The following is a 25,652-nucleotide window of genomic DNA, read 5'->3' as shown; positions in this document are numbered from 1 at the left end:
GCAGCAGTCTTCCAGGAAGAGCCTGTGGCCTCACACAGCTTTCCCATGCCAGCTCCACTTCACGTGGCTGCCGGGTGAGTCATGCAGCCCAGCCAGGCTCCTCGCTGCCAGGCAGGTCGGGGACTGCAGCAAGGCTCCCCGCACAGCCCTGGGCCTCTGGAAGAAGGGATGACTGAGAAAGGGGGGACGGCCCCATCTGTGCGAGGGATGGGGTCTTGTGATTTAAGGCTCAGCACAGTGCAACTGGGCTGGTAGGACCCAGCAGGCTTAAGCGCAGAGGGTCCCTAGAACAAGGCAAGTGGCAGAAATGTGCCCTCTCCCTCCCTGAGGACTGCCAGCCCTCCACTGGGAATGAGGGCACATCCTTTCCCATGGCCCTGTCCTTCCCCCTCCATCCTCCCCCCGAGACCGCACTGCCCCACAAAACCACCAGCCCAGGCGTGCTGCGGCAGCAGTAAACAGACCAATTTTAATGCACGTAACACCCAACATCACCATGGGTGGGACTCGTCCCTTCCCTTGCAACCCTCTCAGGCCATCAGCTGTGAAGCACAGCCACCCCTGGCCCTCCAGCTGCCTCCGTGGAAGCCGGCTTGGGCTGCTACTCCAGCGGCCGTGCCCCTGGTTTCGGCAGCATCCCCGCAGCTCGGCGTGGCTGTCAGGCTGGTCCAGCAGGGAAGTGCTTTTAGGCAGCAGAGCGGGTGAAGGCAGGGCCCGGAGCCAGGGAGTGAACCCTAAGGCACATCAGAGCAGGTTTGGAGAGGCCAAGACCTCCAGAAGCCAGAGCCCAGGTCCCTCTCGGCACGCACGTCTCAGTCTATCAGAAACTTCTCACCATCCACGTCTCTCCCCGCAGAGCCCTTGCGCAGGGAGGGGAAAAAATCAGAGCGGAGGAGGCGGGAGAAGTACATAAGGATCATGGCATCGAGCAGCAGGAGGTTGGCGGTGAGGAAGGCACCCTGGCCCTGCACCTCCACGTAGCGGAGGAAGTACCAGGTGAGGTAAGCCTGGGGCGCCAGGCGGAAGGCGAAGTACATCACCAGGTTGATGTACTTGTTGGCCTCATAGAGCGCTGGGGAAGGCACGTTGCTCATCTTCAGCAGCATGCGGACGGTGAGGAAGATGTTGCTCACCTCCACCAGCAGCAGCAGCATTGCTGCCACCAGGAATCGGCCCGTGATGATGAGCGAGACAAAGGCAGAGATGGCCTGGGACACACACACACACAGAGAGCAGGGTCAGCTCTCCTTACGTTGGGGAAGGCGAGCCCTTCCCCACCAAGGTTTGGGCCAGAGATCCCATCAGTCCCCCCCCTCCCCAGCTGAGCAAAGAGAAAACCAGTCTGGAGAGCCAGTTCCCCCAGGGACCAGTTACACCTCCCTGTGCTGGGGAGCTGGGACCAGCCTCCGGCTCTTCCCTCGCCCGGCACGGCGGCCTGTCTGGCTCCCGGCACTCGGAGCCGACGCTGGCAAGCGTCCTGCCCCGCCGGGCGCCCCGGCTTTGTTGATGCACAGCCTACCTGGCAGCTGGGGCGAGGCAGAGGGAAGGGCTCCAGCTTGTCTCGCCGTAGCACAGAAAACCTGCGCAGGCTAAGCCCCAGGGGTGCATGGCAGCCCCCCTGTGCTCACCCCTTGCCTCCCCCAGGGCCGTACTCACCATGGCGTGGTGCACCAGGTACTCCCAAGATGAGCGGGACTGATGGTTGAAGATGATGTCAAGGCTGTCATGGATGAAGTAGCCTGTGGGATGAAGGAGAATGGTGAGGCTTGGGTCTGGCTTGTGCACCGACACCCGCTGCGGTAAGGGGGAGCAGGGAGGAGGAAGAGGGTGGCGTGGCCGTGCTCCAGGTGTTGGAAATGCCTCCGCCCCAGCCAAGCGTGGGGAGACAGCCGGGCCCCAGGGGCTGGCAGCCTGCGGGCTTCACGTTTGTGATTAAGGCAGGAGGAATGGAGAGTCGCCCGGCCCTTGAGCTGGGGGCTCGTCCTGGGCTGGGGTGCCGGGCGAGGCTGAAGAGGGAGCGGGCAGAGCCCAGTGGGGTGGTTGTGACCATCGCCTTGCCTGGCTCCTTACCTGAGGAGAAGCAGACCAGCAGGTGCCCTGAGATGCTGTAGCCGTCCTGGATGTCGTAGAGCAGCTCCGGGGAGTGCCAGAGGCTGGGGGGTGTGGAGAGGAGAGGAGGAAGGGGGTCAGCCTGGGTGCTGGGACGGGGGGCACGGGGACCCGCAGTGCCTCCTCCCCGGAGGGCTTGGGAGGACGAGGGGGGGGGGGGGGGTAGCACCTCGGGGTCGTGCTCCCACGGGGGCGTGGAGCCCCGGTCGCGGTTCGCAGGGTGCGCACCGCTTCCCACCCCCCCACCCACACATACACCCCGCCCGGTACCTGAAGAGGGCCCACAGCCCGGCCAGCACGGAGTGTGCGAAAGAGACGAGGAGGTTGCCCCAACGCCAGGCGCGGCCGGGGCGGCTCCTCACGGCGGCGGGCCGGGGCAGGGCCAGGGCCGCCCGCCGCAGCGCCCCGAAGAGCGCTACGCTGCCGCCCACCAGGGCCGCCGAGGGCGCCCGCCAGCCCGGCCCCATCGCGCCCGGCTCCGGTGGCGCGGAGCGGCGGGGGCGGGGCGGGGCCGCTGACCACGCCCACCGCGGCCCCGCCTTCCCGGGGAACGGCGCCTTCGCCGCTGGCCACGCCTCCCCCCGTTGACCACGCCCCGCGTTGGCCACACCCCCCCCCGTTGGCCACGCCTCCCCGCGGGCGGGCGGCAGCCACACGCGTGTGGGTCCGTGTGCGTGTCTGTGTCCGTGTGCGTGTCTGTTTGTGCGCGTGCGTGGGTCTGCCTGTCCGTGTGTATGCGCGTGTACCCGCGGGGAGTTGCGCTCCCGGGTGCGAGGCGCTTGCCCGGGTGTCTGCCACGTGTCGCCCCTGTGCGTGGGTTGCGGGGCGCTGTGGGGGCCGTGTGCCCGCGCGTGTGTAAGGCACTGCGCGGGTGCGCGAGGCGTTGCGCGCGTGGGTGCGGGTATCACGCGCCGCGTGGCTGTACAGCACGGCAGGGCGGGCGCCGCGTGTGCGTGGCAGGGGTTGCACAGCTGGCGTGGGCACCGTGTACGTGCCCCGGGCACGGTGGGGCTGCCCCGGGTTGGGGGATGCCGGATAAAAACCCACCCGTCCCCTGGAAAAACAGTCGCCAAACTGGTGCGTAGCGAGCCTCCCCCGGCAGCCCCCACGGAGACACGGGGCGTGGGAGGCGGCCTGGCGGTCCCTAATATCAGCGTGGCAGCAGGGTGAGGCGTGCTCTGTAGGCACCGCGACACGGCTGGGTGGCTGGTTCCCGCGTGGGGGTCCTGCCCCGTCGCTGCGGGACACTGGCGGCTGCCTGGTGCGGGAGGGGTGGAGGGGCTGTGACACACCCCCTTCCGCACCCCACGATGACCCGGGCTCGGTGTCGCTAGATGGCAGCATGGCCACGCGGCGTGGCCGTGGGGTGGCACGGCCGCCGCTGTCCCTGGCCCCGCTCCAGGCCGGGGGCAGCCACGGACACCCCCCCGCCTTCTATGCTATGAGTGCCACCATGGCCGGCCCCCGGGGCTGCTTGTGGTCCTGGGGGTCCACAGCGGGTTTGGGGGCACACGGGACAGGGAGGGGACCCCGACCCCTCGTCCCCCCCCCCGGGATGGGTGCTCCCCGCGATTCGGGGCTGTGGGGCGGGAGGCTGCTGCGGGCACCACTGTTCTTTAGGGGTGCGAGGTGGGGGGGGTGTTCCTGCTGGCCCCCTCAAATCTGGGGGGCGGCCAGCTCAGGGCACCCCAAACCCCTCTCCCAGGGGGCTGAAAAAGGGGAGGACCCGGCTTCTCGTGGCACTGGGGGGCCCGGCCGAAGCACGGAGCTGCCCCCCGCCCCAAACCCTCCCCGACATGCGGGGGGGGGGGGGGGGGGGGGGGGCGGAGACGACGATTGCGGCCCACGGTATTTTGGCCGCCCGCGGCCGCCGTAGCGGCTCCCGGAAGTGTCTCCATGGAGACGGGAGGAGCCCGGGCCCAACCGGGGCAGCGATGGAGAAATACGAGCGAATCCGGGTGGTGGGGAGAGGGGCCTTCGGGTGAGGGCGGGCGCTTTTCAGGCCTTTTTACCGTGACAACGCGGGTTGGGGTCGGGCGGGAGGGGGAAGTATGGCACCGCGGGAGGCCGCAGGCCGCGCTGCCATGGCAACAAGGCTCAGGCGTCCTGTCGCCGTGGCAACTCGGGGCGGGGGGGGGGTGTGTGTGTGTGGGGGGGGGGTGTGGAGAGAGGTGTCAGCCTGCCTGTGGTACCCGGGGTCACCATCCAGGCCCTGTTGCCATGGCGATGACGTGACACGCGTTGTGACACCCGTGGTGATGGTGGTGGTGGTGGGGTTGCAGGCCCTGTTACACTGGGAACAGCGTGGGGCAGGCTGTGTGTGTCACCCCCACACACCCCCCAGCCCACACTGAGGCCCTGCCCCGTCCCCACAAGCATCGTGCACCTGTGCCTGCGCAAGGCCGACCAGAAGCTGGTGATCCTGAAGCAAATCCCAGTGGAGCAGATGAGCAAGGACGAGCGGCTGGCGGCGCAGAACGAGTGCCAGGTCCTGAAGCTGCTCAGCCACCCCAATGTCATCGAGTACTACGAGAACTTCCTGGAGGACAAGGCACTCATGATCGCCATGGAGTACGCCCCAGGTGGGCCCTGATCTCCCCCAGCGCCTGCAGCTGGTTCCTTGGCAGGTCTGGGGGATGCCAAAACCTCAGCTCTCCTTGGGTCGGGCTGCTGTGGCCCCACGTTGTGCTCCTTGTAGAGGATCCTGTGCTTTGGACCCCCAAAGAGCCCAAACGCATCTCTCTTGAACAGACATTTTTATAGAAAAGGATCTGGGGGTCGTGGTGGACTCCGAGTTGCCCGTGAGCCAGGAGACACAGGTTGTCCAGAGTGGTTGTAGAGTCACCATTCTTGGAGATATTCAAAAGACAGGTTATTTACCTGGGCAACCAGCTGTTGGTGGCCCTGCTTGAGCAGGGGATTGGACCAGATGACCTACCGAGGTCCCTTCCAACCTTTTTGTGATGATATGCTTTACGTCTGCTAATCGCTTCCACAGCAAAGAGATTTCTATCACTTTTGTCGCTGATAAGTGTGCTACCATCTGCCCTTGGCTTAGGTTTCACACACATTTCCCTGTGTCAGCTCTCGGCCATGCTGTTGGTCCCACCGCTCTCTGTGGGAAGGTGTGATTTCTAGCGAGATTTGCTGTGGAATTTAAGATGAAATCAACATTTTCATGAGGGTTGGTTAAAAGTTGTATATGAGCCCTGAATCTGGACCTCCCCTTCTCGACAGGGGCCTCTCTGCCATGCAGTCTCTCAGACTGAAAGAATTCTGTTTTGCAGAACAGGCTTATCTTGTTCTGCCATCGAGGTTTATGTCCTCCTTCAAGAGCTGTAATTTTAGTGTCTTTTCATGCTGCCTTTGACAATATGTCAACAGTAACTTCTCTCTCACTGTTTCTTCATCCCACCAACTGTGCTGCCATTGTTCTCTGCAAGGTCTTGGGAGCATTGGAAGACGTGCTGCGTGTCCCACCAGGACATGCTTTTCCCCATGTGCTTGGCTTGTTAAGATGCCATGGCTAAATCCCCTGACATTTTAGGCTGGGTTTGTGCTGCCCTGTTCAGCCACCCTTGCCAATAGCCCTTTGTTGTTCTTTGCAGGGGGCACGCTAGCGGAGTTTATTCATAAGCGCTGTAACTCCTTGCTGGATGAGGATACCATCCTGCACTTCTTCGTGCAGATCCTCCTGGCTCTCCACCACGTGCACACCAAGCAGATCCTGCACCGTGACCTGAAGACTCAGAACATCCTCTTGGACAAACATCGCATGATTGTCAAGATTGGAGACTTTGGCATCTCCAAAATCTTGAGCAGCAAGAGCAAAGCCTACACAGTGAGTAGCCTGGCTTTGCAGGGGAACTACTTAGCACCATGGCAGCAGGCTGAAAACTCTGGTCTTGGCTCACAATAGTCTCTTGGAAGCTGCTGTAGGCAGCAAGGTTGGATGTAGTGTATTTGCAGTAGGCACACCCGTGTGCCACAATGCTGCTTTGTTCCTTGGAGTTTCTACAGACTGATGTCTTGACGCCTGAGTTTGCTGCAGCTCTGTGGGCTGAAGAAAGTTGAGAAAGACCTGCCTGCCCAAACCTGGGAGGGGATGGGGCGGCTGGGCCCACTGGTGAGGGTGGACAGGGTTCCTCCCACTGTCGTGTTGGGAGGGGTCGGGTTTGCAGGCTTGTCTGACGCTTACTTGGCAACTGAATTCCTCCTGCCTGTGCCCCGCTGTCCTGCCTTGTCTTAATCTCCTCTCTCTGCTTGTGACTGTCATTCCCCACCTGGTCTAATCTGACTAGACCTTTATATCACGCTCATTGCTTTGGGCTCTGATTCTCTCAAGTGGATAGGAACAAAATGAGAGGTAATCTCTCTATGTGCAAGGGAGGTCACTGGAAAGGCAAATCCTCGTGTTTTTTACTGAGATTGTCGGGCAGATATTGATGCCAGGGAACAAAAGCCCAGCTCCACTAAGCTTTGGTTGGTGGTGCTCTAGCCACCTGCTCACTGGGCTCTAAACAGCTTTTCTCTTCCCACCTCGCTGCCCCAGTTTCACAGCATCGTAATAATTTTCTTTGTCTCGTCTAGGTTGTAGGAACTCCGTGCTACATCTCCCCAGAGCTCTGCGAAGGAAAGCCTTACAACCAGAAGAGTGATATCTGGGCTTTGGGCTGTGTGCTGTATGAACTTGCTAGCCTCAAGAGGGCTTTCGAAGCTGCGGTAAGAGGGATATACTTTACATGTAGCACAGGGAGCCGCGGCCTCTTACAGAGGTCAAAATATATGTGTTTGGATCACTCTTCTCACGGAGCCTGGAGGTGTGAAGGCAGAGGGCAGTGCTGAGAACTTCTTGCTCCTTGGCCTCACCTCTGACCAGTGTATGTCTCTATCTTCTTTTCTCACCAGAATCTTCCTGCCTTAGTACTGAAGATCATGAGTGGGACATTTGCCCCAATATCAGATAGGTACAGCCCCGACCTGCGCCAGCTCATCCTTAGCATGCTGAACCTGGATCCTTCCAAGCGGCCCCAGCTGAATGAGATCATGGCCCAGGCCATCTGCATTCGTCCCCTTCTGAACCTCTACACTGATGTGGGCAGTGTCAAAATGAGAAGGCAAGTGACATTGCCACCTTAACGTCCCTTTTGGGGGGCTGCCACAGCCCACAACAAGTCTGACGGGTTCACTGTCTCTGTTACGAGCTCTGAAGAGAGCGTTGTCCCCATGCAGCTCTCCTGCGTTACCCAACGTGCAGCTGCTGCAGGCCGAGCCTTGTGGCTTTGTCATTGCAGTAACAGTGAGTAGAGATCTGTGAGCTCAGGTGGAAGCAAACTGATGCCAACTCCCCTTTCTCAGGTGGTTTAAAGCACCTGCTGAGGCAATTCTGTGAGCTATTCAGCCGTGGCTTATGCTGTAGCTCTGCCCAGACCTGTGATCCAGGGCTCTGCAGGATCTCTGGGGCTGAGTTGACATTAAGGACTGGATTTTGGTTTGGCAGGCCTGAAAAACCCTTGGCTTCAGTGCCGACAGTGACCCACAGCCGGACAGGAGGACGAGTGAACAGTGCCAGGCCAAGGGGTGAGTCCTGGCACAGTGTGTTCAACACAGCTCCATTCAGAAAGACCCTTTGCTTTGGATGACGGCGTTAGCGAAGCACTCGAGCTTCTGGGGGGAGGAAGTTAAGAGACATCACCTTCCCTGAGCCCTGGAGGAGCCCACCAGCACCTTGGCTTTGGGGACCAAGCAGTGCTCTTTCTCCAGCTGCCTCTTCCAGGTGTTGAACCTTTGAATCAAGTTTCTGCTGTTCCCAGCAAAGGGAACCAGATAGCAGTGCCGAGTGGGGATGTCCCAGTGCAGGGCAATGCAGCTGGCACTGGTAACCATTAGGCTAGAGCTGTCATGGTGCCACTTCTCTCAATTCTGGGTTAAAATACAAGAAGCTGTTCCCATATATTTCTCTCAGCCCTGGCTGGGAGCTCCCCAGCAGCCCCTTGCCAGCCTTGGACTGGGGCTGGACTGGCTCTGCTGGCTGGCAGGCAGCTATCCTGTCACTCAGACTGGCTGATGTTGTTTCTTTTTCTGTGGGAGGATAGTCAGGGATCTGCATTGATGATTTCTCTTTGACCCATAAGGCGTTCGAGGTGGTGCCGCCAGGACAGGAATCCCTCCTCCACTGTCATCCATCTACACCTGGGGGAGCGGGATCACCACCCCGCTCCGCCTGCCCATGCTTAACACCGAGGTGGTGCAGGTGTCTGCTGGCAGGACGCAGAAGGCCGGGGTCACCAAATCGGGGCGGCTCATCATGTGGGAGGTGAGTGACGGGGAACCTGGGGCAATCGGTGGCTGTGGAAGCCTCGGATGTGCGATTTCTGAGGAGGAGACGTTTCTGCTCACTGCACAGGCCCTGGCACTGCGTCCCTCAGGACCTCTGTCCAGCCCAGGGTGTGGGTAACACTGCTAAGCCTGTGGGAAAGGGCTTATCTGTGTTCTCCAACCCAGCTTGTGCTGCGTGGGGATGCAGCAGCCAACATGACTTCTCTCCTCCAGGCTCCCCCCATGGGTGCTGCGGGAGGACCTTCTCTCCCAGGAGCCACTGAGCAGCTCCAGCCTCAGTTTGTGTCCCGCTTTCTGGAGGGCCAGTCTGGCGTGACCATCAAACACGTGTCCTGCGGTGATCTCTTCACAGCCTGCCTCACAGGTGAGCTGGTGCCTCCTGCCTTCACCTGGCGGAGTCCCAGACCCTTGCAAAGGCAGCCTGCCTGCCTGGGGAGCCTGCTCAGAGAGGAACCCGAGGGCTGCACTGGGCCTCTGTGGCCTCTTGTGTCATATCAGGTAGAGGTCAGAAATGGCAGGCACTCTCCTTCTAGGATGCCACACTGGTCAACTTGGTCCCAAAGGTCTGTCTGTTGTGGGGAGGGCCACAGATTTGTTGTCCTGGCTGCATCTGAAGCCAGAACTAGCCTGTACCATGAGGACTGCAGTGTGAGGAGTGGCTGGGAAGTTCAGCCTTTCTCTGTCAATTACTCTGTGAGTGTGACGCAGACACCAGCAGTGACCGACGGTGACTGGCATTGCAGTGGGAAGTCAGGACGAGCTCCTGCAGGGCCGGTTGCCCTCAGCCCCAGGAAGGCAGGGTCTGCAGCCCTCCTAGAGTGGGCCAGGAGGTGTTCTGAGTGGGAAATACGCAACTGGCAAACTTCATAAGCATGTGTTTGTCCTCCCTCTCCGTGGCGTTTCCTGCCACCGCTCTGCCGGGCAGCTGCTCAGTCAGTGCCTCTGTGTATTTAACACCTTGACAGACCATGGAGTTAGCAGCTCCTGCGTACACAGCTGCAGTAGTGTTATCTCTCCGCTCTCCTATCATCTGCTGTTTGTTTGGTGAGTTGCCGCAGCACATGGAGCTGCTGCACTCTGGAAGCTCACTGAAGGCTTCTGGCCCCTGCAGCAAGTTACGAGTCAGAGTGGGTCCAAGCAGAGCCGCTGTCCTGGGAGCCATGGCCAGCCCCACGGGCTGCATGTGCCTTGCAGGGCCTCACGTGTGCCAGTAACACGACTTTTTTCTGCTTTTCCAGACAGGGGGATAATCATGACTTTCGGCAGCGGCAGCAATGGCTGTTTGGGGCATGGAAGCTTCACAGACGTGAGCCAGGTTTGTGGTGAGGGTGCTGGGCATGCTGCTCAGCCAGGGTAGAGGATGGATCGTGCCTTCTGCGCCACGTGAGAGGGCTCATCCCAGCTCCAGGGATGTGCATCCCAGCCGTGCTCTGGCATCCGACCCCCTCCCCCTCCTCTCCTTGTCACTGCGGGTTTTAAAAGACCCAACCTGCCTCTCTCTCTCTACCCCCCTACACAATGATCCCTTTGAGCGTGGGGGAAGTCAAGAGCTGCCTTGTGGTTGCTGTTGGCAGGCTCCCAGCTTGGAGCCTGCCTCCAATCACACACCTGCCTGCCTCACTCTTGGCCTGCAGCTGCCAGGGTTCACTGAGAAAAGTTATTTTTCAAAAGAGCCAGTATTTAAAGAAGAGCTGTGTGTTTCCGATTGGCTTGGATTGGCCCCTAGCTCTCCTTTCCAGCTTCTTCCTCGCCTGCCCTCGGATGTGGCAGCAGCCGATGGCTCCCAGCCGAGACCAGGGACTGGTGCCATTTGTCACTGTGGTCAGCTGGCTCGTTCGTTCCTGCTCCAGAGCTGAGCTGCTCAGTGCTTATTGCTGGGGAGGGGAGACCAGTTGGGAGCAACAGCCAGATCCCAACAAATGGTGCTTTTCACTTGAAGAAGATAATGAGAATGAGGCTCGCTGTGGCGAGGTGTCAGATCTAACAGCAGGTCACAGCAGGGGCTGGGCAAAATGTGGAGATCCTGGTCTCTCCACACCCTAACGAGTATCTAACTGATAGCTCACGGCTCCTCTGCACAAGAGCCTTTCAGCCAATGCATCCTGCACCAAGTCCCTGCCTGCTCAGAGCAGGCGTTAACAGCCCCTGGCACTCCCCACATGGGCAGGGGGGTGAATCCCAACCCTTCGGCTGAACCTATTCCCGCTCCAAACCGTTGTGCTGGCTGCTTTCTTCCGCCCCAGAGATGTTTGCATTATCTTCTGTGCTGTGTGCACGTAGTCTCTAAACCCTTTGAAGACTGTTTGGAACAGAAAAAATTCTCTGGTGTTTGTGTTGGATGAAAACTGGGACGTTGCCAGTGCTGTGTTGAGGCTGGGGGGGCTGGGGGGGAGGGATGGGAGCAGCCGGGCAGGCTGGGAGGTCTCAACTGACGGCTGCTGCTCTTCCCCTGCCAGCCCAAGATTGTGGAGGCCCTGCTGGGCTACGAGATGGTGCAGGTGGCCTGTGGCGCGTCTCACGTCCTGGCCATTTCCAACGAACGGGAAGTGTTTGCCTGGGGCAGGGGGGATAATGGTAAGAGATGTCTGCTTCGCAAAAACGGCTTCTGCTCCCCACTGCCTATTCCCGCTCCCCTCGCTGGCCCTGCTTGCCCACAGTCCTCTCCAGCTGTGCCAGGCTGAGTGGGTGTGGAAGAGCTGCAGCTGCTTCACCACTTACCAGGGCCCCCCGTGCTTTGGGTTTCCCTGCCTTCTCTGGCAATAGGTCCCAGGTTGGGCTCTTGTCGATGCCGTTGCTCGTGGGGCTGTGCTCAGTTTGTGTGTGGCCATCAGCCGTGTCCTGCTCTGTTCCTCCTGCCAGGTCGGCTTGGTCTGGGTACCCTGGAGTGCCACAACTGCCCCCAGCAGGTCGCAGTCCCGCTGGAGCACGAGGCTCAGAGGGTCATCTGCGGCATCGATTCCTCCATGGTCCTCACGGTGAAGAACCAGATTCTTGCTTGTGGGAGCAACAGGTAAGAGAGGTGAGGGTCTGTGCTCCAGAGCTGGCCTGCAGCCTCCTGGGCCTGTCCATCTGTGTCCAGCCCAGGGAGAGGGAGCAAGTCTCTCTAGAAGACATCTCTGTGTGATCCTACTCCCCAGCATCATGCTGCTGGTGATGCAGGGTGGTGCAGTTATTCTAGGGCAGGGTTTGTCTCCGAGGTTCCTGCACCAGGCTGCATTCAGCTGGCCATGAACTGTGGTTTTCCCCGTGCAGGTGTAACAAGCTGGGTCTAGATAGGATCAGCTCTGCAGAGGAGCCTTCCCCAGAGGACCAGGTGGAAGAGGCCACTGTGTTCATGGGTGCCCAGTCGGCCCCCTTGAACCAAGAGCTGATTGTGTGTGCTGACATCGGGACAGCGCACTCGGCTGCAGTCACAGGTGAGGGATGTGTGCCCAAATCCCTGAGGGGAGACCTGCATTTTCACTGTCTTCCTCCTGCCTCCATTTCCCATCGGCAGAAGCCTCAGAGAGGCTCAAGAGGCACCCTGCTCCCCATGTTGGAGCTCTGGGGAGCAGGGTGCTCAGCATGGTAGAGAGCTTCAGGGGCTTCGGTGCATCCTCAGGTGACACCCCGTTGTTTCTCTCATCTGTTGTCAGCTTCTGGCCAGTGTTACACCTTTGGGAGCAACCAGCATGGGCAGCTGGGCACCAGCTCCTGCCGCAACAGCCGTGTACCCCACCTGGTTGTGGGGCTCCAGGCGATGAAGGTCACCGTGGTGGCTTGTGGAGATGCCTTCACTGTGGCCATTGGAGCAGGTGAGGCCGAAGCCCCTGTGTCCTGAGCTGCAGCAGGCCCTGGCTCTCCTCTGCCTGCTGTCCCTGCTGCGGCCGAGGCAGACCTTGGAGATAGCCCAGGGCGGGACCAGAGAGATGGGAGGCCAGTTTGCTGGTGAGCTCTGTGTGCAGCAAGGTGGATATTTGCAGATGGCGAAGTGTGCACATGGGGGAAAGGAGCCAGGGGACGCCTGGGCAGGAAGGACGAGGAGACGGGAGCTCCGAGGCCGGTGCACCTGGAGGAGGCACATCCATACCTAGTGACCTCGGTAGCGTGTTGCCACGGGAACACGTTGTTGGCAGTAAAGTGTGAGTAGAAGCTTCGTTACTGTGATTCCTGCCACGAGGGCACAGCCAGACACGATGGCTTGTGACCAGAGCTGCAACCAAGTAACCCTGGAACGTAAGCTCTGTGTCATTTTAGTCCCTCTAGAGCAGTAAATGAATAGAAATAACGTGAAGCCCGTAAAAACTCCCCTTCTGCTGTGCAGCACCGTGATGCTGCCGCACCCACTGGGCTAGGGGAGCAAAGGGACGGCAGCGGCGGGCTCGTGCACCCCCAGGCAGGCGGGCTGGCCAGGCTACGGCCGGTGGGGAGCCGGTGTGCTGGCGACCCACTGAGTATCCAAAAAGAGCAGCTCTCTAATTGAGGCTGCTGAAATAGAAGCTGAGATTTGAGGCGTCATTTTGGCTGCTGGCTTTCCATTGTGGTTTGGAAAAGATAGCACTGGTTTTGTGGTTCTTCTCTGCTCAGGCCAAAGGCACCATCGTTGCACGGTTAAAACGTGCCCGTGGCGTGACCTGCCCTTCCGTTGCCTGGATGTATGATGGGAGCCTGGCCCAGACTGCTGGAGGGGCCTTTCTTCCTCCTCTGCTGGGCTGATTATGGCCTCAGCGCTGGGCTGAGGGATTCCAATCCCAGCCCACTTCAAGGAAGCTAATTACACCCCCGAGGGGAGGAGGCCCGGCTGACTGCCCCCGCACAGCAGAATCGGCCGTGGCTCCCATTCCTCCCCGAGCTCTCATGTGATTCCCGCTGCCACGTGAAGGGGACAGGGGACGGCCGAGTCCCCGGACTCGGGAACAAGTAAGGCGTTTGTCGTGGCAGTAAAAGGGTTTTGTCTCTGCAGGGAGGCTGCAGGCTGCTCTCCCCTTCCGCTGGCAGAGTCACGCCGTGCTCCACGGCAGCTGGTTTCTGGGCTCCAACCTGCAGCACTGTAAGAGCAGGGAGTGAGCATGTAGCCCCGCTGCTGTCCCTCTGCACTGCCCAGTCCGAAACCTCGACCCGCCTGTCCTGGTACTGGAAGTACAAACTCAGCAACAGCAGCGTCAGGGCAGAGCCTCGCCTGCTGGGGCGTCCCCCCGTAACCAGGGTGCAAAACGCATCGAGAGCTCTGTAAAAAGCTGAGATCTGACTTCGGGCTTTCACGCAGCTCAGTCTGCCTGGAAACCTCTCCAGAGAAAACACACAAAAGCCGGTGACACGTGTGATGTCATTGCTGCTCTCAGCTCTGGCTGTGACCTGGCCTGGAGAGGGTGCTGGCACAGGCGAGCAGCGCTCCACCTTTGGGGCGGCAGTTCTGCACCGCTCTGCGGTTTCCTCCCATGTGGCCAACACCGTTTTTGACTGGCTTGGGCTTCTGCCCACTTTATCGTGAGGCCGCTGCTGCGCCCTTCTCTCAATCCCAATGCAAACAGGAATAACTGGGAGAAGCCAGGTGTGCTGGAGGGGAGGAGGAGGAGGCCGCAAGCCTCAAAAGACGGCATTTCCTCCTGCTTGGGCTCCGTGTGCTGGGCATTGCCTCCTGCTTGTGCCACTCCTGAGGCCTTGCAGTGGCTTCCTGGGGTAGCGGGACAGGGATCGTGGTGCCCATCGGTTGGGTATCTGGCCTGTGTGGGCCTGTAGCTTCATTGAGATGGTGGCTTTACAGCTTATTTTTGGTCCTTGGCCATTGTGTTTCAGCTGCCGTGGAAGAGGCGTCTTCCCAGTGAGTTTGAATTGAGAGGGGCCGCATCCAGCCTCGTCGTATCGATGCTGGGGCTCCCCTCAGCCGCCCGGCATGCCTGTCCTCTCACTGCTGCTCACTACAGCTTGTCTCAGACCTGCGTCCCCAGGCTTGGGAGCTCCTTCAGCTGCGCTCTGGAAACCTCTTCCAGCGGTCTGGAAACAGGGAGCTCGTAACGATGGTTCGCACAGAACCGGAGCTGGTCTCACTTACGGAATCGAGGGTCACTAAGAACCTCCAGTGCCTGAGAGCTGCTGCCACGGATGTGCCATGGGGCAGACGTCCCCAGAGCTCCAGTGCTGCCTTCAGCGGGTCGCGCTGGGGCTCTGCCCCTCCCGGGTGGAGGTGCCTGTGTGGAAGGGTGTGGAGCACAAGAGGTTGTTTTCCCCGGTGAAAACTGTCTGTGGTTACAAAGCCCAGGCTGACAGCTCGGTGTCTGAGAGCTGTCAGCCTTTGCACTGCAGTGTCTGGACTTAGGGCCCCAGGCACTGCACTGGGTGACTGAGAGCAAACCTCTTCTCTAATTAGAGAAGTCTGTCCTTTCCCATCCCCCCCTTAAAACGTTTCACCCATTTGTCGAGCTGTTCATCACGCTTTCGAGGGTCCTGGCCTGCCCGGCTGGCCAAACCCCGTGTGAGCAGCCCCTCTGTGCTGCACAGCCCAGCTCCCTCTCCCGAAATGCTGCCTGGAGCTTTCCAATTAGAGACTCCCCTGGCCCCAGGAGATTACTGGCAGATCCCCCAGCTGACATTTGTCCTCAGGCCCCTAAATCCTGCTGCTGACCTGCTCACTGGCTACCGGCTGAGCTAGTGGAAGGCAGCAAAACACAGCAAGCAGTTGTCAGTAATTGAAGTTTTTCAACTCAGATCTCTCCAGGGAGATGATGAGCTTTCACCAGGGATCCTTTCTGCAGGCAGGAGGGGGCATATCAGCATATCACTGTATCACAAGAAGGAGTTACATTTTTTATCTCCAAAAGGGTCCTTTTCCTTTCCTTTTCCCCTTCACTTTTCCTTTCCCTTTGCCTTTTCCTGCTCTCTCCCTCTCCTCTCCCTCTCCTTCTCCTTCTCCCTCTCTTCACCTCTCCCTCCCCTTTCCTTTCCCCCCCTTTCCTTTTTTTAACTCACATCTGCCCTGGGCCATTTTGGACGAGGTTCTGTCCCTGATCCGGCTGACATTGCGAATGCTCTTGCCTTTCACATCCAGCTTTGTGCTGTTGCCAAGCTGTTGTGTAGAAAGGCAGAGCTTTCATAAGCTGGCTAAGATTAAATCTCTCTAATTATTTTTGTGATTCTTTCCTGTTTTCAGTGAGGGAAACCTTGCCGGGCTCTGGTAGAAGCTGCCCGAGCCCTCTGTCATGTGTAAGGTAATGAATTCCCACAGGTCTCCTGCTCTTTCCTCCCTCACCTCCCAGGCTCGGGTTGGGGAAGGGCTCAGGTCCTGTCCAGCCGGGAAAGGCGGGTGCAGCCCTGGCTGCAGATGTGGGCTCCCTTTGGCTCCTGCCAGGGCGGCAGGATGGGTTTTTCCCCACCGTTTTTGTTTCTTGTGGAGCTGCCTTTCAGGCGGTTACACCCTGCTATGCCAGGAAGCTGACTCGAATTCAAAGGCTCTGCCGGGCCCTTGGCGCTCGCCCTGTGCTGCAGGTTACAGGGACGGCTCCGGCAGCCCGGTGTCAGCGAGGGGAGGGTGTTCTCTGCTCCCAGACCGTCCTGGGCACCAGGTAATTGCTGGGCTGGGTTAAATTGCCTCGCAGCCCCTCTGGGCCACTGCCTCTCCTTCCTGCACCGAGCAGGCAGCAGCACCAGCTCCTACAGCAACAGATTTCTCTTGGCTGTTGTGCTCAGCTCTGGGGGGTCCTCGCACCGCGTGCAAACACATCCCATAAGACGGGACTGGTGGTCCTGTTCCAGCCTCGCCAGGCAGGCAGGACAGAGGTCTCTGCCACCCTTTGTCTCGTCAGCGGTGGCACCAAAAAAATATCACCCCCGCAGGGGACACGCAGCCCGGAGAGCCCGAGCTCTCCCTGCTCCAGCTGGGCTGCCAAACCCAGGGGTCACCCCCACTGTTGCCACCGCCGTGCTGGTGTTAGGTGGGATGTTTTATGGCTTAATGCTGCCTTTGCACGGCAGTGCTGGGGCTGGAGGTGTCACCAGCTCGAATATCGGAACCCTTCGCTCCAGACAGGGAGAACCAGTATGGACCAGTATGCTTTGTCCTGGGCTGGGGGGCTCACCAACGAGGGCTTGAGCCCCCGGGACTTCGCAGCCTGCATGCTCCCAGTTCAGCTTGTGAAGCCCAGCGAGATGATTGGAATAATTTAATACCGGGCTGTGACCAAGCCTGGCGAAAGGGTAAAGGAAACAAAGAGGCCCCCAGCCCCGAGCAACAATAGCTCTTGAAACGACAAGCCGAGGCATGTCCGCGCTGCCGGAGGCAGAGAGCAGCCCGGGCAAATAGGCCAGTTGCATTCCTCACGTCTGCTGCTTTGTTTCCCTGCAGAAGCTCCCGGTGAAAACTGCAGGTCTCGGGGCTTCTCCCTTTATCCTCGTTTTGTTCCCGCGTCCTGGGGAGCTGGTGGTGGATCAGCCGCGTCCCCGTGGCTCTTCCCGCTGAGGAAGGCAGGGCCAGAAGCGAGCGGGTCGGGGAGGTGATGCGGGGATGAAGCTGCCTTGCGGCATCCCGCCCAGCGCGGGTCCCCTCTGGTCACTGTCACCCAGGGAAAGCCTGTCCCCGTTCCCGTGCTCGACAAGATCCCGCTGACCTGGGGCCATCGCTGTCAGCAGGAAACGGCCCAAACCGCCTGCTGATCCCGGAGATGCTTTGATTTTATTCCGGCGCCTCCATCGTGGTCATATCCCTGTTCCCACCTGGCTTGGCAGAAGGTGCGGCTGCCGTCCGTCTGTCCAGCCACCTCCCCCAGTGCTTACCCCACACACACACACACACACACACCCCCCCCGCCTTCCCTGCGCCCAAGACCCCAGAAGCAGGGAGACTCCTCTCCCTGCTCCTTTCCCTGGGGCAAAACGCTCCACCTTAACTCCTTTAGAAGCCGGAGCATCGGTTTTCTGTCCCTCCAGTTTAAGTTAAACACAAGGCAGAGGGACGGCGCAGGGCAGGGAGAGGCCGGGGGAAGGAGGCAGGAGGCCTCCCGGAGCCCAGATGGGTTCAAGGACTGACCCGTCACGGGGGACAGAGAACATATCGCCTCCACAAAGGGAATTGCCCTGCCCGGAGGTTGAGTGTCGCCTTTGTGCGAGACAAACGCCACGCTGTGATGTTGAGTGCAGGGAGGGCTTTCGGCAGGGAGAGGGGGAAAGGAGGGGATCTTTGTTTGCAGGGTCTGACACCTCCCAGCCATCCTGCCGGCACAGCCAGCGCCTTCTGATGGCTTTGTCAGCTCCTGGCTAATTAGCAGAGATGCTTTTCAGTGAGGTTAGGAAAGAAAAAATTTTAAAACATCAAAGAGAAGCAGTAAACAGTGATAAAACTCGGCTCTGTTTCATGCCTGTCGTCGGAGACGCAGGCTTTCGATGCTCGCAGGGTCCCACAGCCCCGCGGGATGCTGACACACGGGGCCGAGGGCCCGGCCTTTCGGCCGGAGCTTTGGTCCCGTAGCGGTGGGTTTTTAGCCAGGGCCGAGTGGGGTCGTGCCTTTCTCTTGTTGGGAGGCGAGCCTGGCTCCGGGGCGTGCTGTGACTTAGTGGCAGAACCAGAGACCCACGGGGTTGCTGTAGATCCAGCAAACCCAGCCTGGGAGCAGCTCGGCCCCAGGCTGCCACCCCCGTGACAGCTCCGGAGGTGCCCGGCGCACCCTGCTGCTCTCTGTACGGTTGCCCACTGTCATTTTTTTCCACGCCTTGGCTTTCCAGGTTCTCTGGGAGCTGGTTAAAGTTTAGCTCAGTGCTCTCCGCCGTCCGAGCAGGCTGCCAGCTTGTCACGTCCCCGTTGGTGGCTGTTCACACTCGACGTACGCCTCTTCCTCGTTATTTGGGTGTTAGGAGCTAAAGCCCTGTTGCAGCACGGGCTGTGGCGGGGTAACCTGTTATCCCTCAGGGTAACCCCAGAAATCAGCCACCCATCCCCTTCTTGGCAGCTCCGGCAGCGAGAGCGGGCAGGCTGCCTGCCTTCCCTGCCCCAGGCTGCTGGAGGATTTTATTTTAAGCAGAGCCTCTCGGGGAGACGGGTAACGTGAGCTCCTTGAGTGACAAGTGATAGAGCTTGACTTGCTTAGCGTGTCCCCCAGGAATCCCTCTCCTCTGCCATTTGCTAATTGAAAACTGCTAACATTTGGGGCTGGAGCAACTGCCGCCCTTAATGGGAAGCTGGCTGGAGCGTGCGTTGGTGGGACTAACACATGCTCGCAGCCTGTCATCTGCTCGTCTCCATCTCTAGGGAAAGGGGCAAATACTCCCATATGCTGCTCTGGTTTCTGAAAGAGTGAAGTGGGGGCTGGAGCCAGACAGATTTGCTTTTATTCTCCTTCCTCCAAGCTCTTGCTAGGAGGTTAGAAACCAGAGGCTGGCGGGCTGCAGCCTGGGGCATGAGCTCCCAACAAGATGAAGCCACAGGAGGACGCGTCCCCCCTGCTCTGTGGCAGGGGGGGGGGGGAGCTCAGGGCAGCCCCTCCGTGTTCTGCTCCACTGTTACCCTGCTGTGGGTGATGGCTGGGACGTGGGTCACTCTCTGAGGCAGGAGTGGGTGTGGGAGCCCTGTGGGAGCCCTGTGTGTGTGTGTGTGTGTGTGTGTGAGCCCTGTGTGTGTGTGTGTGTGTGTGTGTGTGTGTCCCAGGGCCTTGCTCGGGGGTACCACTGCAGACAGGACCCCCAGGGCACCCCGGGTTGAGCCAGCTCCGTTGAAGAGGGGACGTGGGGGGGGGCCAGCAAGGACAGCACGGTGTGTCCCCCCACCCCGCAGCCAGTGTTAACCCGGGGGCCAGCAGAGCCTGCTGCCGGGTGGGGGTGGGAGGGGGTGGCTCTGCACAAGCCCCCGCGGCGGCTGGGTGTGATGTGATGCTCCCCAAACTCCTGCGGTGACCGTCCCGGGTGTGCTGGGTCCCCCACCCCGGAGGGGCCGTGCCCGATGTGCTCCCCACCCGACGATCCCCAAGTCACCGGGGTGACCGTCCCCGCTCCGATGGGTGTGTGTCGTGTGTCCGTGTGTGTGCGTGTGTCCCCCCACCCCAAGAAAGGCCGTGCCCGTAGCGCTGCCCCCCCCGGGGCTGTCGGGGCCGCTCCAGCCCCCGGTGCGGGCGCGGCGGGGGGGGGGGAGGCGGAGCCCCGGGGCGGGGGGCGGTTTCGGGGTCGGTTCCACCGCCCTGCCCGGCCCCTCGGGCGGAGCCGGGCGCGGAGCGCGGAGGAGCCGAGCGGGGCGCGGAGGAGGAGGAGGAGGAGGAGGAGGAAGAGGAGGAGGCGAGCGGGGCGGCGGGATGCCGGGCTACGACTACAAGCTGCTGGAGCGGCCGCGGCGGCGGGTGCTGTGCCCGCTCTGCGGGAAGCCCATGCGGGAGCCCGTCCGCGTCTCCACCTGCGGCCACCGCTTCTGCGACACCTGCCTGCAGGAGTTCCTCAGGTGAGCCCCGCCGTGACGTCACGCCCACCCCGCCGTGACGTCACGCCGCGCACCCCTTTCCCCTTACACCCCCCCCCCCCCCCGCTCCGATCTGGGGGCACCCCCGGAGGGCAGCGGGTGCTCTCACCACCTCCCCCCCCCCCCCCCCCCCCAACGCCAGCCCGGTGTCCCGGGGAGGGGTGCGGGGTGTCCCGGGGGGTGCCCCGGGCCGGGGAGGGGATGCGGGGCGCGCCCAGCCCGTGACAGCCGCCCCGCGGGGTGCAGCGGCCCGTGGCCCCTCTCGGTGAGGAGGAGGAGGAAGAGGAGGGCCGGGTGAAGCCCAGAGCGGCGAGTTTCGAGCGCTTTGCAAAGATGTGTGCTTAACCCCTTCCTGCCCCCCCCACCCCCACCCCGCTGGAGGGAGCGACCGAGGTGCGTGCCCACGAGTGAGCGCGTCCTGGTGAGTGTGTGCTCACTGAGAGCGAGGGGAAGGGGGCCCTTTCCTTTCCCCCCCCCACTTCACCCAGGGACCAGGGGACGTGCCAAGGCCCGCTGCTGGCTGGGGGTCCCACGGTGTCACAGCGAGGGGATGTCCGTGTGTCCCGTCCCCCCCCCCCCCCCCAGGCCGGGTTTGTGGCGGTGCAAAGCCCCGGTTTCCGCTGCCGCCTCCAGCTGCACCTCGCCCCGTCGAGGCGACCTTTGCCCGGTGCGGGGGCCCCGCGGGCACCGCCGACACGGGCCGGTTTCTACGAAACTGGGTGCTCCCCGGGGCCTGGGCCAGGCAGCGCCTCTGCTTCCCTCCCGCATCCCCCCCGGGGGCACCTCGGCTCTACCGGGGTGGCCGGACACAGGGGTACCCCCCGCACTGACCCCCCTCGTTTGCACCAGCTTCAGGTTTGGGGATCTCCCAGGCTGAGCCATCTGTGCCGGGGTGGGTGCTGGGGTGGGTGCTGGAGGGGTGCGGGGGCTCCCCCACCCCATCACCTCACTGCACCCCGGCACGCCGCGAAGGTCAGAGGCAAGGACGGTCCCCCCGGGCGCTGCCTCAGCGCATTCCCTGCCCGGCGGAGCGTGAGGAATGGGCTGAGGCTTTGTCGGGGATTAGGCGCTGGCTTTGGGTCGCCAGCCCACTTCCCTGGCACCCCGACACCGTGCACGGGGTGCAGGAGAGGCCAGCAGCCCCTGGGAGGGCGGCAGGGTGATCACAGTGGGGTGATGCCAGCCGTGGGGCGATGCCAATTGTGGGGTGATACCAGCCGTGGGCTCCCCGGAAAGGGTTGGGTGCCCAGCCCTGGCTGGGAGCAGCTTATCTCAGCGGGTGCCTGGTGACTCCCACGGAAACACCCGCTGCAAACAGCCGGGGCACGTGGCAGGGCTGGATGCGGCCATGCCCCACGGGGGTCACACCCCACGGAGCTGGGTTGGTTTTCCTGGGGGTCGTTTGGGTCCCCCCCACCACAGGGACTGCAGGGGGACGTCACCGCGCTGTGCCCGGGCATCGCAGGCTGGCATGTGCCAGGCGGCACCGCTGGCTCCGCCGTGCTGTCTCACATCTGCTTGGCTGCCCCGGTGCCTGCCAAGGGCAGGGTGACCTCGGGGCATCGTCCGGAGCCACCTCAGGGACACCAGAGCCCCCGGGTCCCCACGTGTCCCTGGCGGCAGCACCCACGGCCTCCCACCCCAGTGTCTGTCGGGGATGGGGTGTGAGGTGCCACCCTGGTCTGTCCCCGAGCACGGTGTCGTGAGGGCCGGGGGGTGACGGTGGCTCCTGGCCAGCCGTGTCACAGACCAGGCTGCCTGTTTGGCTCCGTTCCCATCCCACGCTTCCCCTCCGCAGGCCAGAGCTGAGCGGGGGCCATTCCCACCTCAGGTACGGCTCTCGGGAAGAGCACCCCATCCTGGGGGGCCCAGCGGGATGGGGACCCCTCCAGGGCAGCTCCCTGTCCCCCATCCCAGCTCACTGCCGTGGCTGGTGGGGCCATTTCCTGTGGAGCAGGAGCCCCGGGGCTGCGGGTCCGGGCTGCACATCTGGCGCCCAGCTGTTATGTGTGTGTGTCTTCCCCACCCCCAGCTCCCCCCCTCTCCCCTGGGCCCCAGCACCTGGGGCTGCAGGCACCCTTGGCCCTCGCTGACACCGCTCCGGGCCAGCTGCCGGCACCCTGTCTTAATCCCAAGGGGGCTGGGGGGGGGCTCCAGATGGTGCCACGCTCGCAGCGGCTGGCCCAGGCCCCCAGGGACTGCAGCCACGGTGCCCGGCTCGGGGCAGGGGGGGGCTGCCCGGAGGGGGGTGTCTGGCGGGGGCATTTCCCAGCTCAGACAGATGGAGCAGGATTAGAGCTGTGGTTCCCCAAGGGCAGCGGCTGGATTTGGCACAGGGTGAGTGCTCGGCGGTTGGAAGGGCAGCGCCAATGTCCTAGGGTGGGATGGCGGGGACCCCGTGGGACACCGTGGCTGTGCCACCGGTGACACGCCGTTCCCCAGCCCCGCGTGATCCTGACCCCTCTCTGTGTCTTGCAGCGAAGGCGTCTTCAAGTGCCCAGAGGACCAGTTGCCCCTGGATTATGCCAAGGTGAGCCTGGCACGCGGACGGGGTACTCCTCTCCAAGGGGGTGTCCCTGTCACCTGTGCCCCCCGCCAAGGGGCCGGCCCCGGGCTCCGCACACCCGCCTGGCACAGCCGCGCCGGCCTGGCACGGGCGCCCATGCGGAAGCGAGAGCCTTTTGTGCCGCAACGGAAACCCGCTCCCGACAAAGAGCGCTTGTTCGTGTGCCGGCGGGGGGGATCCGGCCCCGGGCAGCGTGCCCGCGGCTCCCGGCCAGGCTGGGGCGGGGGGGTCCGTGTGCCCCCGCAGCCTGGCACGGGCTGCTGATACCCCAGCGCTGCCTCTCCAGATTTACCCCGACCCGGAGCTGGAGGCGCAGGTGCTGAGCTTGGCCATCCGCTGCATCCACAGCGAGGAGGGCTGCCGCTGGAGCGGGCTCATCAAGCACCTCCAGGTAGGAGCCGGCAGGATGGGGAGGCAGAGTGTGTGTGTGTGTGGGGGGTCAAGGCCGTGCCCTCTGGCCCTCCCCTCATCGTCCCTGTGCCCCCCAGGCCCATCTCGGCACCTGCGGGTTCAATGTCATCCCCTGCCCCAACCGGTGCAGCGCCAAGCTGAGCCGCCGCGACCTGCCCGAGCACGTCCAGCACGGCTGCCCCAAGCGCCGGGTCAAGTGCGAGTTCTGCGCCAGCGACTTCACCGGGGAGGCCTTCGAGGTGGGCAAGGGGAGCGGGGGGGGGTCACAGCTGGCAGGGGTGTCATGGGGGGCTGTGGAATGGCTGGGGGTATCGTGGGGTTGTAGGCAGGTTGAAGGGTGAAATGTGGGGTGCAGTGTGGGGATGTGGGTGGGCGGCGGGGCACCGTGGGGGGAACAACCTGGCTATGGGGAGCACCGTGGGGGACAGAGCCTGGATGGGGGGGGACACTGGGGGGGACCACGGGGACACGGCTTGGCAGGGCACCGGGGGTGGGGGGCACAACCTGTCCGTGGGGACCATGTGAGACTTGGCGGGGAGCACAACCTGGGCATGGGGACAGAGCCTCGGTGGCGGACACTGTGGGGGGTACAGCCTGGCTCTGGGGGGGAGGGGGGCACTTCACGGCCCCCCCATCCCTTGGCAGGGCTGGCCGGTGAGGGCAGCCGGAGGGTGACGCTGCTGCCGCTGTCCCCAGGGCCACCAGGGCACGTGTCCCCAGGAGAGCGTGTACTGCGAGAACAAGTGCGGGGCCCGCATGATGCGGCGCCTGCTGTCCCAGCACACCCTGGCCGAGTGCCCCAAGCGCACCCAGCCCTGCACCTACTGCGCCAAGGAGTTCGTCTTCGACACCATCCAGGTGAGACGGGGCCCACGGGGATCCTCGCCCCCGCTGGCTCCCAAGCCCTGGCTGACGGCTGCTCTCCTTCCCCAGAACCACCAGTACCAGTGTCCCCGGTACCCCGTGCCCTGCCCCAACCAGTGCGGGACACCCAACATCGCCCGGGAGGATGTGCCCACCCACCTCAAGGACAGCTGCAACACTGCCATGCTGCTGTGTCCCTTCAAGGAAGCTGGCTGCAAGCACCGGGTGAGTGTCCCCAGCCCCGTGCCCATCCCGCCCTGACATCCTCGTGCCGTCCCCTGTGGTGTCCCTGTTCTGCTCTGCCCCATCCATGTGGCTTTCGTGGCGTCCCCATCCTTATTCTGCCTCACCCCGGTGCCACTTTGCCGCCTGGGTGTCCCCAGGCCACCCCAACCAGGTGTCCCTGTGCCCCCACTGTGTCCCCACGGCATCCTTGTGCCGTCCTGCTCCTGTAACCCCATGCTCCGACATCTCCATGACATCCCCGCGGCACCCTTCCGTCCTGTCCCACCCCGGGTCCCCACGCTGTCCCGTGCCCCCGGCAGCCCTGTGCTGACGGTCCCACTGTCCCCGCAGTGCCCCAAGCTGGCCATGGGCCGGCACCTGGAGGAGAGCACCAAGGCCCACCTGGGCATGGTGTGCGCCCTGGTCAGCCGGCAGCGGCAGGAGATCCTGGAGCTGCGGCGGGACGTGGAGGAGCTGTCGGTGAGCAGCGACGGGACCCTCATCTGGAAGATCGCCGACTACGCCCGCAAGCTGCAGGAGGCCAAAGCCCGCAGCAACTGCGAGTTCTTCAGCCCCCCTTTCTACACCCATAAATACGGCTACAAGCTCCAGGTCTCGGCTTTCCTCAACGGCAACGGGAGCGGGGAGAGCAGCCACCTCTCCGTCTACATCCGCGTGCTGCCGGGCGAGTACGACAACCTCCTGGAGTGGCCCTTCTCCTACCGCGTCACCTTCTCCTTGCTGGACCAGAGCGACCCTTCGCTCTCCAAGCCCCAGCACATCACCGAGACCTTCCACCCCGATCCCAACTGGAAAAACTTCCAGAAGCCGGGAGCCTCGCGCAGCTCCCTGGACGAGAGCACCCTGGGCTTCGGCTACCCCAAGTTCATCTCCCACGAGGACATCAAGAAGCGGAACTACGTGAGGGACAACGCCATCTTCATCAAAGCCTCGGTGGAGATCCCCCAGAAGATCCTGGCCTGAGCCCCGGTGCCTTGGGGGGGGGGGGGGGGCAGGACCTGATTTGAGCACCCACCCGGGGGGTGCCCCAAGTGGTGCTGAGCCCCTGCCCGCACAGCCAGTGTCCCCCCCCTCCCCGGGTCCCCGCCGCGGGGACGCTGCCGTGGCCGAAGCCGGCGGCTCTCAGGTAGGCAGGGATGGGGGGGCTGCTCCCCCCTGTCCCTCCCGGGGCTGGGACCCCGCTGCAGCCCCAGTTGCCCCCCCCAGGGCAGCCCCTTCTCAGGTGCTTGGGGCTGCCGGGGGGCCGGGCCCCCCAAGCCCCTCACCGGGGTGCCCGGCAGCCCCTGCCAGCCTCCCTGGGGACCCTGAGGGGCCCCCCCTGCCCAGAGCCATATTTTGTAAGCTGATGCCCCCCGGGAGCACGTTTGTTATTTATTACCCCGGGGCCGGGGCCCGCTGCCCCCTCCCTGCCTCTTTTTTTTTTGTTGTTGTTTTTTTTTTTCAATAAACTTTTCTTGTATTTATTACGGCTGCCTGAACCTCCTTCCTGCAGCCGGCTGGGAGCGGGATGGGGGGGACACCCCTGTCTCCAGACCCTGCTGGCACGGGGGTGCTCGTGGTGCAGCTGGGGGTGCTGGGGACAGGGAGAGCCTGGCCTGGGGGGCACGGAGTGGGGTTTAATCCCTGACCTGGCAGCACACGGGCTCATTTGGTAATCGCTGGCATTGGGGACATGCCGGAGGGGGTGTCACCAGCCTTGGGGTGCTGGTG

The 25,652-nt window shown here is 62.4% G+C and overlaps 3 protein-coding genes across 5 annotated transcripts; 2 read left to right on the top strand and 1 right to left on the bottom strand.

Annotated features, from left to right (window-relative positions):
* Positions 1–444: 444 nt before the first annotated feature.
* Positions 445–2,628, bottom strand: TLCD1 (TLC domain containing 1). Its single transcript, XM_033003804.2, has 4 exons — positions 2,380–2,628; positions 2,071–2,153; positions 1,657–1,739; positions 445–1,208 (listed from the first exon to the last, which is right to left on the bottom strand). The coding sequence occupies exons 1-4, from the start codon at positions 2,574–2,576 to the stop codon at positions 813–815; spliced, it is 759 nt and encodes a 252-aa protein (XP_032859695.2). The 5' UTR covers positions 2,577–2,628; the 3' UTR covers positions 445–812.
* NEK8 (NIMA related kinase 8) lies at positions 1,651–15,550 on the top strand. 3 transcript variants are annotated; one of them, XM_033004141.2, is made up of 15 exons: positions 1,651–1,759; positions 4,486–4,691; positions 5,718–5,950; positions 6,700–6,831; positions 7,018–7,226; positions 7,610–7,689; positions 8,244–8,425; positions 8,662–8,812; positions 9,687–9,763; positions 10,905–11,022; positions 11,308–11,458; positions 11,701–11,864; positions 12,084–12,242; positions 12,411–12,569; positions 14,224–15,550. In XM_033004141.2, exons 2-15 carry the CDS (start codon positions 4,556–4,558, stop codon positions 14,250–14,252), a joined length of 1,980 nt encoding a protein of 659 aa, XP_032860032.1. In that variant the 5' UTR covers positions 1,651–1,759; positions 4,486–4,555; the 3' UTR covers positions 14,253–15,550. The 3 variants fall into 3 exon arrangements, with proteins under 3 accessions (XP_032860032.1, XP_032860024.1, XP_032860037.1); XM_033004133.2 differs by lacking the exon at positions 1,651–1,759 and adding an exon at positions 4,007–4,090; XM_033004146.2 differs by lacking the exon at positions 1,651–1,759 and adding an exon at positions 4,060–4,090 and having other exon boundaries at positions 4,454–4,691.
* A 4,118-nt stretch (positions 15,551–19,668) lies between these two features.
* Positions 19,669–25,402, top strand: TRAF4 (TNF receptor associated factor 4). The gene is made up of 7 exons (XM_042791846.1): positions 19,669–19,837; positions 22,334–22,385; positions 22,708–22,812; positions 22,910–23,071; positions 23,529–23,690; positions 23,766–23,921; positions 24,273–25,402. Exons 1-7 carry the CDS (start codon positions 19,695–19,697, stop codon positions 24,903–24,905), a joined length of 1,413 nt encoding a protein of 470 aa, XP_042647780.1. The 5' UTR covers positions 19,669–19,694; the 3' UTR covers positions 24,906–25,402.
* Positions 25,403–25,652: the final 250 nt, after the last annotated feature.

Source organism: Tyto alba, unplaced genomic scaffold (genome assembly GCF_018691265.1).
Source record: "Tyto alba isolate M040663 unplaced genomic scaffold, T.alba_DEE_v4.0 Super-Scaffold_19, whole genome shotgun sequence".
Lineage (NCBI taxonomy): Eukaryota > Metazoa > Chordata > Aves > Strigiformes > Tytonidae > Tyto > Tyto alba.
The sequence above is the reverse complement of the archived record's forward strand: the minus strand, read 5'-3'. Positions and strand labels throughout refer to the sequence as shown.